This window comes from Hippoglossus stenolepis, chromosome 7, assembly GCF_022539355.2.
Source record: "Hippoglossus stenolepis isolate QCI-W04-F060 chromosome 7, HSTE1.2, whole genome shotgun sequence".
NCBI classification, from domain to species: domain Eukaryota; kingdom Metazoa; phylum Chordata; class Actinopteri; order Pleuronectiformes; family Pleuronectidae; genus Hippoglossus; species Hippoglossus stenolepis.
This window is the reverse complement of record NC_061489.1, coordinates 16,585,552-16,597,685: the sequence shown is the minus strand read 5'-3', so window position 1 is coordinate 16,597,685 and position 12,134 is coordinate 16,585,552. Positions and strand designations below refer to the sequence as shown.

At 45.8% G+C, this 12,134-nt stretch overlaps 1 protein-coding gene across 1 annotated transcript; it reads left to right on the top strand.

Moving 5' to 3' along the window:
* Positions 1–1,301: 1,301 nt before the first annotated feature.
* bicc2 (bicaudal C homolog 2) lies at positions 1,302–12,134 on the top strand. The gene is made up of 19 exons (XM_035161696.1): positions 1,302–1,601; positions 2,692–2,738; positions 3,148–3,217; positions 3,360–3,439; positions 3,595–3,756; positions 3,861–3,914; positions 4,122–4,337; positions 4,428–4,676; positions 4,799–4,930; positions 5,188–5,377; positions 6,031–6,164; positions 6,266–6,471; positions 7,091–7,196; positions 7,644–7,683; positions 9,516–9,685; positions 10,502–10,721; positions 10,821–10,990; positions 11,536–11,635; positions 11,754–12,134. Exons 1-19 carry the CDS (start codon positions 1,328–1,330, stop codon positions 11,882–11,884), a joined length of 2,751 nt encoding a protein of 916 aa, XP_035017587.1. The 5' UTR covers positions 1,302–1,327; the 3' UTR covers positions 11,885–12,134.

Below are 12,134 nucleotides of genomic sequence, written 5' to 3'. Positions count from 1 at the left end.
CTAGATACTGGGTCCCACTGGACCTGACTAATTGAGCAGTTTGTTTTTTACCCATGTTTCAGTTTGTACTCAAGGTTTTATGTTTGAGAAATTTAAAGCAAAGACGGGACTTTTTTGCTTCTTTTAAACCTCTTCTCCTATGTCACTAAAGTTTATGACTCTCAGGCTGCCTGTGTGATTGCAGACTGTAGGTTTCAAGGCAGTAGCCTACAGGTGCCAACACTCATTTATTTATTTTCTTAATTTCAGTGTAATCCAAAAAAACATTTTACAAAACAAAACAATAAACACATTCTGTTTTACTTTTACTCATTCCATGAACCAAAAAAGGGCACGAAGAAGAAAATCATCATCAATACACCATGTTGTATGTATAAGTACTTCACTTAAGTGCATAAGTTCTTTATTTAAGTATGTAAGTACTTTACTTAAGTGTATAGGTGCTTCTTGCACATTAATATATTAGTAATATGTCTAATAATGTAATTAATGATTGAGTCATAAGGTCATTTTTCAGAGGAGTGAGTCCTTTCCCTATGATTTTAAAGGAAACACTTTTACTTTTGGTTTACATTGTCGTATTGACACCTAAGTAAAGTTTGGACTTTTTGGAGTTTTTCTTCTTTTTGTAAATCTCGTGCGTTGTTGCAGGCTGCCCTTCCAAACAAACACTGCACACTCACCGCTGTGATACAATCCTCTTCACCCCGACCTCTGGAATCCCAAACCCACGTAGGTCTCATTCAGAGGAAGGGGAGGGAGGGCAGCCATGGAAGGACATGCAGTGGAACCCAACTGGATGACCCCTTTATTTTGTTAGCTGTGTGGGCCGGTGTGAGGATGGGTTGCAGGATGTGTGTGTGTGTGAAGGGTGAGATGTGAATCTTGTCTTCTCATAGGTTTTGGCTCTATCCACATAGTCTGTGGATATTGAACTGGGGATATCAGAGGATTTGCTCGGAGCAGAGTGAGCCTGAGTTGAAGTTGTAGATTTTGTTTGTCCGCCTGGGGCCTTTCAGACAGTGAAGACATGGCCGGTGTGGAAGTAAAGAAGTGGCTTTCCTTCTCTGCAATGCAAGGCCACGGCAGCAAATCCTTCAAGCTTCAAATAGCTTGGAGGGAGAGAGAGAGAGAAAGACTTAGATTTGAGTACTAAATTAAGTGAAGGGGGCGGGGGATTTAAAGAAAAGGCACTGGGGGGTGGGGGGTGGGGGGTGTTTCTTGCCCCTCGCTCCCCCTGTTTTCTCTCCCCTGCCGGTCTCCTTGGTCACACATGCACACATACCACTCGCACACACACCAACATTGACGAGGGCTCAGTCCTGCTATGGCCACCACCACCACGGAGGAGAGCTCTCCGGTCCCGGCCTCCGTAGCACCCCAGCAGCCTGACTTGGAAACTAGCGTAGAACCCGGCTCAGCGGTGAAGCCTGAGCCCAGCGAGGCCCAAAGTGACAGAGAGGGAAGAGAGGATGAGGAGGATGCTGGAGGAAGAAGCTCTGTGCCGGGGCAGGAGAATGCAAGAGGGCAGAGTCTGGACCCGGACTGGCTGGAGGAGAGGTTCAGGATTGACAGGAAGAAGCTGGAGAACATGTTGTACGGTGAGGTGAAATGTTGAATGTTGGTAAAAATCCTACAACTGAGGGGTTGTCACACGTAATCGTTTTCATCCTCACAGTTGCTTTTTGTGAAACTTTCTCTGTTTCTGACGCCTCTGAAGGCCTCCCTGCGTGCTCCTCCCCGCCGCTCCTTGTTATCTACCTGACCTTGTGTGTCTGTCAGCGCCTCCAGCTGGCTGCTCCCTTGTTGTCACCATCATTCTACCTGTCATTCCCTAAACTCCTGTTGCTGTATCACCGTGATTTACGACCTGTAATTGTTTATGCATTCAGGAGTCTTTTTCCCCCTATTATCATTCCTGTCTGGGAAGCAGGGGTAACTGCCTCTGTTAGTTATCACCGCTCGGCAGGTTTATGACAAATGCCTCCCCTGTGTTAGTGGGGGAAAATATTTCTGACAGTGCGCCACTGCTGCAGATAAGGGCTGATGTTTGTCTGTTTGTCCTTGCACGGCCTCTCGATGGGAAGGCGCTCGAGCAGGTGGAGCTGTGATAACTGGGTGGCTGTTTTAACGTGTGTGTGTGCAGCTGGGGCCGTGCTTTTATGGGCGTTTGCGTGATTATTGCACAGCTCATCCTTTCAGGTGTAAATCTGTCACACTGCACTCGAGATGTCAGTCTGATGGGCTGCGGAGCTGCTTTTTGTTGTTGCAGATTTCTTCTCGATATTGGAGTCGTTCTTTAATCTGTTTGGGCGAGTGGGAGGTCTTTGCGTCACCAAATGCCATCAATGTCTCTGGCTAATTTGTGGTAGCCCCCACCACCACCCGCCAACGTCTCTATCCACCCCACACTGTTCTCTTACCATTCCTCAGCTCCGGCCAGCGTAACCCAGAGCGATGATGAGGGGTGAGGGCGTTCCTTGGGCTGCCCCCCCCTCGCCGTACCCTGTAAATGTCACCCTGGAACGATGGCCTTTTGTTCCAGTCGCTTGGCCGAGTAAACATTTAAATGTTGACTTTGCACACATGTTTGATTTTGAACATTATTGTGCAGTAAACAGAAGAATGCGGCGCAGGAACTTTAAAATACCGATATACCTTCTTCATGGTTTCTCTCCTTGTGTCTTTCAGCTCCAAAGCACGGAGATGCTGAGACAGGCGAGGAGTTTTTTGAGAGAGTAAGTAAATCTCCACATGCACTTTATTCATGAACCAGAGGACGAAATAGCATAGAGAGAAAATTCATCTTTGTTCCCCAGTAATCGTCCGAGCATGAAACCTCCCACCTAAATGCAGCCTGGAGATCAACGAGAGCATCCCTGCCAACATTTTTAACATTTGTTTCATACCCTGCATCCAGTGATGACTGGTTTTATGGAGGTGGTAATTGCAGTCTTTGAAATGCAAATGAGGCTTTGTATTCTTAGAGCGACGAGATCTGCTGCGTGTCTGCATGAGTCGGCTCAGATTGAACGTGCTGTGATTTGTGTGTGTGTGTGTGTGTGTGTGTGTGTGTGTGTCTACGCCGCATACAATGACTGCCCCGTCTCTCTTTGTCACTCTCTCTCATTGTGTGCACTTCCTCAGGTGATGAGAGAAACCAACACTCAGGTGAAATGGCCGTCCAAGCTGAAGATTGGAGCCAAGTCAAAGAAAGGTGACGGTCACGCGGTTCTGTGTTTCCTGTGTTTCTGTGCTTGTGTTTTTTCTTTTATTCTTTGCACAATTTGTCTTTTACACCTTAAACACAGTTCATGAACCCTGTGGGACTTTAAAACCAAACTGCTATTTTCATCCAGATCCACATGTGAAGGTGGAAGGGAAAAGGCCCAATGTATTGGAAGCAAAAAAGAAGATCCTAGAAGTGCTGGAAACCAGGGTGAGGCTGGTACTTGATTATCACGCAGGCACACTTTTACATTTTCCCTGTTACTGTTACACCCCCAAAAGATTTTATACTGAATACCCTTTTGCACTTTTGTAAAAGTATCTTACAATCTGCTCAAATGACACCGTGGTTTATATAACATCCAGGTGAACAAGGTGACTCTGAAGATGGACGTGGCCTACACCGAGCACTCCCACGTCATTGGGAAAGGCGGTGGAAACATAAAAAAAGTGATGGAGGTCACATCCTGTCACATCCACTTCCCCGACTCCAACCGCCACAATGCTACGGGAGAGAAAAGCAATCAGGTTAAAAGTCTCTCAAGTGGCTTTTTAATGAGCTTCCAACGGCTGCTTTAAGAGGAATATAAATGTCATTTAATACCATTTATTTTTATTCCAACGTCCTCCAGGTCTCCATCGCCGGGCCCATAGAGGGAGTGGAGGAAGCCAGGAGGAAGATAAGGGTGAGTGGTCAGTGTGTAATTTGAGAAGAGGCTCCACAGGATAGAATGTTTGTCCCAAAACACAATTTCATCGCTCGTGTCAAAGTCATAGTCAAAAAGCGATTGTCTGTCTTTGTCTCTCTTCATTTCTTTACCCCATCCTTCTCACTTCTTCTTCCTCTCTATCTCATCTTCCTCTGGCTTTCCGCAAAATCTTCGCTGTCCCAGGACCTGCAGCCACTGTCCTTGACCTTTGACCTCCCAGTCACTCTGGTGCCCCAGTCTCTACCAGAGGCGGGTTCACCACTCATCCAGCAGGTGATGCAGACTTTGGGGGTCAGTGTGAGCTTCAGGGCCGTGCCCCCCCAGCCTCAGGCACAGCCCCCCTTCTATGGAAGCTGCTGCACCGTCTGGGGCCTGCAGGGAAATGCAGCTGCAGTCAAGGTTAGTAAAGAGAAACTGAATCCTCTCTAGAGACGATGCATTTGAGAAAAAGACAATTACATTAATATCATATAAATCATCAACTGGCAGAAGGGGACGTGCATCCTGATGGACCTGCTGCTGGGGTCAGAGGTCACAGGTATAGTGAGCAGCCAGCTGGACGTCACCTCTCAGCAGCATCTGTTCCTGTTGGGTCAGAACGGAGCTCACTTCCTGAGCGTCATGCACCAGACCCAGACCCAGATCATCTTACCAGACCTCAGTGCTCCGCAGAGCCCCCCCTCACTGCTCATCCAGGGCAGCCCTGATGGAGTGTGTCTGGCACGGCAGCAGCTCATGGTACAGTAGGGTGTTTTCTTTACGTTCAGGCAGAATTATGCTTTGAGAACATCCATGAGCTTTAGAACGGGATGTTTTTGTTGCTGCTGTAATAACAAAAGTTCTGTTGTGTGCTCGTCCAGGACTGTTTGCCGGTGTGTCTGATGTTTGACATGCGTGAAGATGGAGAGGCAGATCCTTGTAAGCTGGCTCAGATGATGCAAGACCTGGGAGTCTTCATCAGTGTCAAGCCCAAAGTAAAACAGACCAGCAAGGTGCAGTTTTACCCACGTAGCTTTGCTGCTTTCTTGTTTTGTTCACCCTCTGAAAAGGGATGTCAATTTTTCTTTTTTAGTTTTGTTGGCTGCCAGTCCCCATCCTTTGCTTATTTCATGCACACTCCATTAAATAAGAAATGTCTGCTGAAATATTTGTGGAATGTTTACTTTAATAATGAATGTAAAACGTCTCGCCCTCGCTGCGGTGAGCTGAATAACGATGTAAAACTCTGGTGCTGGTGTGTGTTTATCAGTCAGTGGTGGTCAAAGGGCTGGAGCGGAACATCTCCTGTCTGTTTGAGGCCCGTCGTCTGCTCCTGGGGCTGGAGTCCTGTGAGACTGCTAAGCTAATTGAGGCGACCCCTGACCCCATGCTCTCCGGCAGCGGGCTGACCAACTACTGGCTCAACATGTTGTTGCAGCAGCTTCGACTGTCTGAGCAAGGTGAGGATTCATTCGCATACTATTTTTCCATCAAAATGTATGTTCAGAATTATTTTTTTTATGTGGCTAAAAAAGACATTGTAACAGACAGCAGTGCAAATGGAAACGTGCCCTTCCCTCCCACATATCTAACCTGGTGGACACTGAGGTGAATGAGCTGAAAACAGCAAACAGGCAATTCTTCTGCAGTCACACTCACAGATTCACTGATTAGATTTGGGTGGGTTTGATTTCTTCAACCATAAAAGACAAATTGTCACTCAAACTCAAATATTGATTGATTAGATTTCAGTGGTCAAAGATCAAAAGGCAGAGTGACCTCACATGAGTCTGGAATAAAATGCAAAAAATGCAACAGATGCACGTGGCATTCAACTGCAAGCTTATATGGATTTCAAATTTCTAGTACGGAGACGGAATCTGGCTGGTAACATAATAATTATAGATTCTGTTTCTATCACTTTGGTGCACTCTACGTTTATCAATATTTCTACATGTCTCAGCTAATTGTTTAATTCATACAGTTCTTTCTCCATTTGTGGTTATTTCTATCTAGAGGGGGGACTTATTGTCACTTTGTGATTTTGTTTGTTCTAATTTAGTTCAGACTAATGTAGCCTTTCTACTCTCTGTCAAAATGTGCCCTTCTTTAGGTTTTGTTTCTGCTCCCACTCCAGAGGTGCTGACTGGTACCAAGCTCCGCCCCTCAGCTCCACCGGGCCTTACCTCTCACGCTGAGGAGGGGAGGACAGGACTGAAGGGAGCAGACAGCCGGCCACTGGAGAAGGTTTGTCCCTGTTTATAGTCACTGTATATATATATACAAGAACTTCCTGACGGACAAACCTCTTTGAGAAACAAACAACCATATTCTTTTGTTCTCCTCAGATCCTGGAAAATGAGGACCAGTCCGGCCAATCCGAGGATGAGAGCTCTGAGGTCATAATGTCATCATCTGAGGTGCGTGATGCAATCAACAGCAGCATCGGCAGGATGGGGTTGATGGCTCGGAGGGGGAGTCTCCAGGGCCCCGAAATTGTCAAGGTTTTTGGCCAGGGCCGACGACATTCAACAGGACAGGCCCTAACCTACAGGTGAGCACTCATGGACGCACCTCTTCCATTAGTGTTGGGGATTGTTGTTGCCTTTACATCAACTACCTCAGCATTTATCCTAATATTAATCTAAGAACCAAAAGTCATAACACAAACATATGTGATTAACCCAATAATGTTTCAATGAAGAGAAAAGCTCCTTGTTGTGGTAGAGAGAAGGAAAGAGGGGAGTGTATGGTAATAGCTGCTGACCTGAGGTGGTCCACACACACACACACACACACACACACACACACACACACACACACACACACACACACACACACACACACACACACAGAAACACAGAAACACACACACCTGCGTGCACTACATCTGTCGAGAATCCGAGATCCCATAAATTTTGTTAACACAGAAAACAGAGTAATGCTTGTTGACCTCATCTATATTTTGTTTTTCGCTGAGTCACTTATTCTGTTCCTGTGCAAAGTTTGCAGTGCTGTGCAGTTTTAATGGAGCAGCTCTGCCCTAACGCACTACGTCATTTTCACACTGAATCTCTCCTGTATTATTGCTGTTGCTGGTCTGATCACAGTTTAACCCTATACGTGTGTGTGTGTGTGTGTGTGTGTGTGTGTGTGTGTCCTGAATGTGCCAGATTGCTGAACACAGAGATGGAGGGAGCAAGGAATGAATGGAGGAACAGCCTGAGGAGAGACATGATGCTGGCTCTGGATGTTCACACTGACTCATCCAAGGCTGAGGTGAGGAATAACAGGAACTGAAGGTCCCCTGTACTCTCACAAACTGATGTATAAACCATAGACTGTATATAAGGTATGGGAAGGCCTTTTTATGACTACAACTTATTCTAAGTCAACACTCAATCCAATTTCTGTGACCCTGTTTTAAAGGTAGGTACGACAAACGGATTAAAAAGAGAGGGAACTTTTTATTTGTGGTCTCTTGTTACCTGCTGATTTGCATGTCCGTGACCACGCTAAGATTTGATTCTGAGAAACGATTTTGGTGTTTTGCTTCGCCTCTAATCTGTCATCTCTCCCTCTCAAAGGTTACTGCATGGTGGATTAACAAGTTTACTGCCACAGCAGCAGGAAATGTTGTTTCCTGCAAGTGATTGTTCCCTGCCTCAATTTTCAACCATTTTCATGCATTATTTATCTACTCTATATCCTGTTTGTGCTTTATAGGATTATGACTATGAGAAGAAGAAACTACTGGCAACCAGAGGTTAGTGCTGCTAAATGTTTCATATGTCTTCCCGTCTTTACAGGAGCTCTGCACAGGTTTCTGCAGCAACAATTAGGGCACTGCTGAGCAAGTATTTATTTTATTATTGATCCAGTCGCAGATGATTGTAGTTTAAACCACCGTACATTGCTGTTTTGCTCATCAAAAATCAATTCGTATACAAGCAAGCTGTTGATTTTGAAGTTTGAGATGGGAAAACTTTGTAACTTTACTCCTTAGACACCACTAGATCAACAGAAAGTTAGTTTCGGTAATATTGGTGTTAAAATAGGGATTTAATATCAAATATTTAGGCTGGACGAAGTAGCCTTTGAGTATGTAACACATTAATATCCTGAGCTGAGGCAGGGGTTTCGATCGATGGGGGGGGCATTTCAGTGCTGCTCCCTGCCAAGACAGCTGATTAAAGGGACCTGTTTATGGGCTGCACTGTGCCAAAGTTATAATAGAGTAGCATTGGCACCCCGGCTGAATTCACACAGGGCAGAACACAATGCAGACAGCACACACATGCATGCCGACAGACGTGTGAGGGAGTCCATACATGTGGGGGGGGGGGGACACACATACACACAGGATACCAGCTCATCCATCATGAAGAATGAGAGCCACTGGGAAGATCTGGAGCCAAATGGTACTAAACTCCCTCAGTGTTGCTTTATGGGAATATGAATTAGCAGTTTGAATGGGCCATCTGCCTGGCTGTCATTAAGACACCCATATGCCAGTGTATGAGTGGGACATTTACTCAAAACACACACACACACACACACACACACACGTCCACACCCATACGACAGCCGAGCAGTTATAATCCTGTTGATATTTCACTCTTTGTGGAGTGCTGCTACAGTTTTTTATCACACATTCACACATGGATCCTGTTTCGGGGGCCAGAGGAGGCCCAGGGTCTCTTTTAATTGTCATGTGTGCAGTGAGTGTGTGCATCAGTCTCACTCTCAGCAAACTGAGTATTATTAATTGTCTTGCCCCATGTTGGCAAGAAGAAGAAGAAGAAGAAGAAGAAGAAGAAGAAGAAGAAGAAGCTCTGTTTGAGATTCATTATTTATCAGCTGAAGCGCAGCTCGTTCGATTTAGAATATCAGAGAAGACGTGGAAAACCTGCGATGCATTTTCACGATAGGCCGACTGCAGATAGGAGCAGATTTGCATGCTACAGACAGTATCAATGAGAAGATGAAAGTGATGTACAGTGAAAGTGAATATTTCTGTGCAGCTGAAAGGTTTTCTACAAGTGTCTGCACGCTCAAATCTTTCACCTCGGTGCTGCCACTATCGATGTTCTTACAATAGCAATGGGAAGAATCACAGTGGTAATGATGATGCCACAGATATTATCACAAACTCTACAGTTCCCCTCAGTTCTGCAGAGCTTTTCAGCATCATTTACCCTATTGTTTGGTTTTATTTGTATTTTTCTCTTATTACTCTCATTAGCATTGTTTGCAGCACTTGGCTTGTTTGTGCAGCTAAAGACACAGATATTTACCAAGGAATCAGTGGAGAACAAAACAGTGTTAAAAAGAAAAGTGGATATTAGACCCACATTTGTCAGGTGCCCGGAAACATGGCTCACAGTTTTCATGTTGCTCTGAATCTAAAAGCTAAATGCGTCAGCACCTAGCGGCCGCTGATCATTGAATCATTTTTATAAATAGCCTATATATGTTCATAATATGTCAGTTAAGAACACAGCTTGCGTTTACTGCCCCGATTGGACTAAAAAACCCATTAAGACAGGTTGAATTCTGCATTTTCCCTCTATATGTCTGCTGCATATCTTACATCAGCCATGCAGAGGAAACCTGTGGTCACTGAGGTCCAGACGCCCACAGACACCTGGAGTGGCCTTGGCTTCTCCAAGTCGATGCCAGCCGAGGCCATAAAAGAGCTCCGCAACATCGGCCGCCGCTGCTACAAGCCCTACCTGAGCACCAGCACCAGCACCAGCCAGCAACAGGTACACACGCCTTTAATGCGGAATTCTGCAACAAAAGGAAATGGACCTTTGGCTCTCTTTGTTGATTTTATCTTGAGCTGGCTTGGCTTACATATATTTGCTGAACTTGCCAAATTCTTTTGAGCCGCCAAAGCTGTCTTTTGTTGCAATACAGTGAAACTAGGACCCCCTGTTGTGGCCGACTAACACGGCCTCATTTATTGGCGTTGCCCTCCAACAGCGTGAAGCATTTATCTCACTGTGTGGTAAGCACAGCCAATTTGTACGCTCAATTTCCCGGGGTCTGATACCGTCGCCTCGGTCAACACAACCACTCCACTGCAACCTGTTTACTTCTCCCCGGCTCTTTAAAATCCTCCTGAACGGGCGCTCTCTCTCACCGCTCACTATCGAGTGATGGAGAAGCTGACTCACTCAGGTTAATAAGAGCAAGAGGTATCCCTCGCTGGCAGACCGAGGGAGCTCTGAGGTAGCACCCGCCATGCCACCAGCATCGATAATTTGAAAGAGTGCTACGATCACAGGTCAGCCACCAGAGGGAAAATGAACTGGATTACAGACATGATTAATAGCTTCTCTGATTGAATCTCTGGACCGATGGATATTATGTCCACTCAAACCTGCGGCACACCAGAGAATTTGTAATCACTTGAAGATATTTGTCCGGTGACCTCGAGCACGGAAGATGGATGAAAGACGGAGGTAGCGACAGAAGAACAAAGTGCTGCGAAATGTTTGAGGATGAAAGTAACAGTGATAAATGTACCGTACACTGTAAAAAAAAAAAAAGCTGTCACAATTTCTCTCTCTTTGTAGCCATGGGCTGCACAGACAGGGAAGGTGTTTAACGGGAGCAACTCGGAGAACTGGAGGGACAGACGTGCATCTGCATCTTCATTCCTGCCTGTCTCTTCCTCTTCTTCCTCCTCCTCTCCTTCCTCCTCCCCCTCCTCACCTGCCTCCACTCTCTCCTCGTCTACCTCCTCCTTCCCTGATTTCGTGTCGTCAATGAAAAGAGGCAGAATTGAGAAACCTCGTAAGTTTTATTGTTGTGCTTTGGGTTTGTAGGCTTACGAGCCAACTGCTTATTTCAAATTTTGGCCTTCACCTCTGAACTTTGACCTTTGACTACTAGCGGAGAGCTTCCTGAGCAGCAGCGGCAGCTACTTTGAAGGCATGTGTTCATCGAGGAGGGCGTCGACCTGCAGTCAGCGGAGCCCCTCCCCCCAAATCACAGACGACCTACCTGAGCTGCTCCATCAACTCGGCCTGATCAAGTACATTGATGTGTTTGAACAACAAGAGGTAAACAAATACAGAGCGTAGACTGTACATAAAGATAGACGGCATGACAGCTCCCCAAAAGTGGAGCCAAATCATCTTGATTGCCCCCCTGGTGGCTGGTTGCAGTATAGGTCACAAACACTGTCCCCTACATGTTAGTGGATGGGACATGGACCAACCTAAAAAGTCAAAGCTTAATAACTTTTTCTCAAAGATTGTTTCTGTCACTTGAGTTAGTTCCTATCACACTAATGCTTGTTCAAGTGTTCATGTATCTGGTAAGTTTGGTTTTAATTAGATATTTGATACCGTAAAAATGTGGCGAAACATCATGATTGACAGCCGTGTCTGACTCGTGATTGGTTTAGCATGTGAACAGATGGGACCACAATGCTGTGGCTCCACACCACGATCACTCCTGCACAGACTCTGGCTCCAAGTGATGTCAAAAGCATGAGATTCAGGATATTTTAGCTTCAGTGTGAAAATCCATTCACTGTGTCACTTCCATATGTTTGCATTATGAACAAGCATCATGAGGCAGTTTGCTCTCTGTACTCATCCAGATTGACTACCAGACCTTCCTCACTCTGTCTGATGAGGATCTGAAGGAAGTGGGCGTCTCCACCTTTGGCGCCAGACGCAAGATGTTATTGGCCATCTCAGGTGAGAATCTGATGTCCTATAGTTCTTGATTCAGACGTGCTTCTCCATCTTTATTTTTTTCCCGGTGTCACTTTCCTCATCTTGTGTTACTAATTTAATTGTTTATCCATCAATCGAGACCTCACCAAGAGCAAGAGGAGGCTCTCGGACACACCTGCGGTGAAACCTGGATACCTGGAGGGCGGTGCGAGCGGTCGACTGCCACGAATCATGGATCTAGAAGTTGCTGCTCAGAGTAACCACTGGTGAGCGGAGACGCCGTTCTGAGCTCTATCTGACCAGCAGGGAGCTGTTTAACATCTGAAAGTGTGCAGGGACGCTGTTGCCAGAGGAAAAGTCTCATCTGCTTTTTTATGAATGATTAAATGAGCAATCATTATGTAAACATTTAAATCCAGTGCCTCTCACCTACAGCCATACCCCAAAGCTTTTTTTTATACAAAATCGAGACAAGGAGGTCTTTCCTTTCAGTCCTCTGACTCTGCAAGAAACAAACATA

What these genes read in the sequence shown, in the direction of transcription:
- bicc2 (XM_035161696.1), top strand. Translation starts at nt 1,328, where the DNA reads ATGGCCACCACCACCACGGAGGAGAGCTCTCCGGTCCCGGCCTCCGTA. An exon ending in AGGCAGAATTGAGAAACCTC is followed by an intron (nt 10,722 to 10,820) that starts GTAAGTTTTATT and finishes TTTGACTACTAG; the next exon opens with CGGAGAGCTTCCTGAGCAGC. An exon ending in GATGTTATTGGCCATCTCAG is followed by an intron (nt 11,636 to 11,753) that starts GTGAGAATCTGA and finishes CCATCAATCGAG; the next exon opens with ACCTCACCAAGAGCAAGAGG.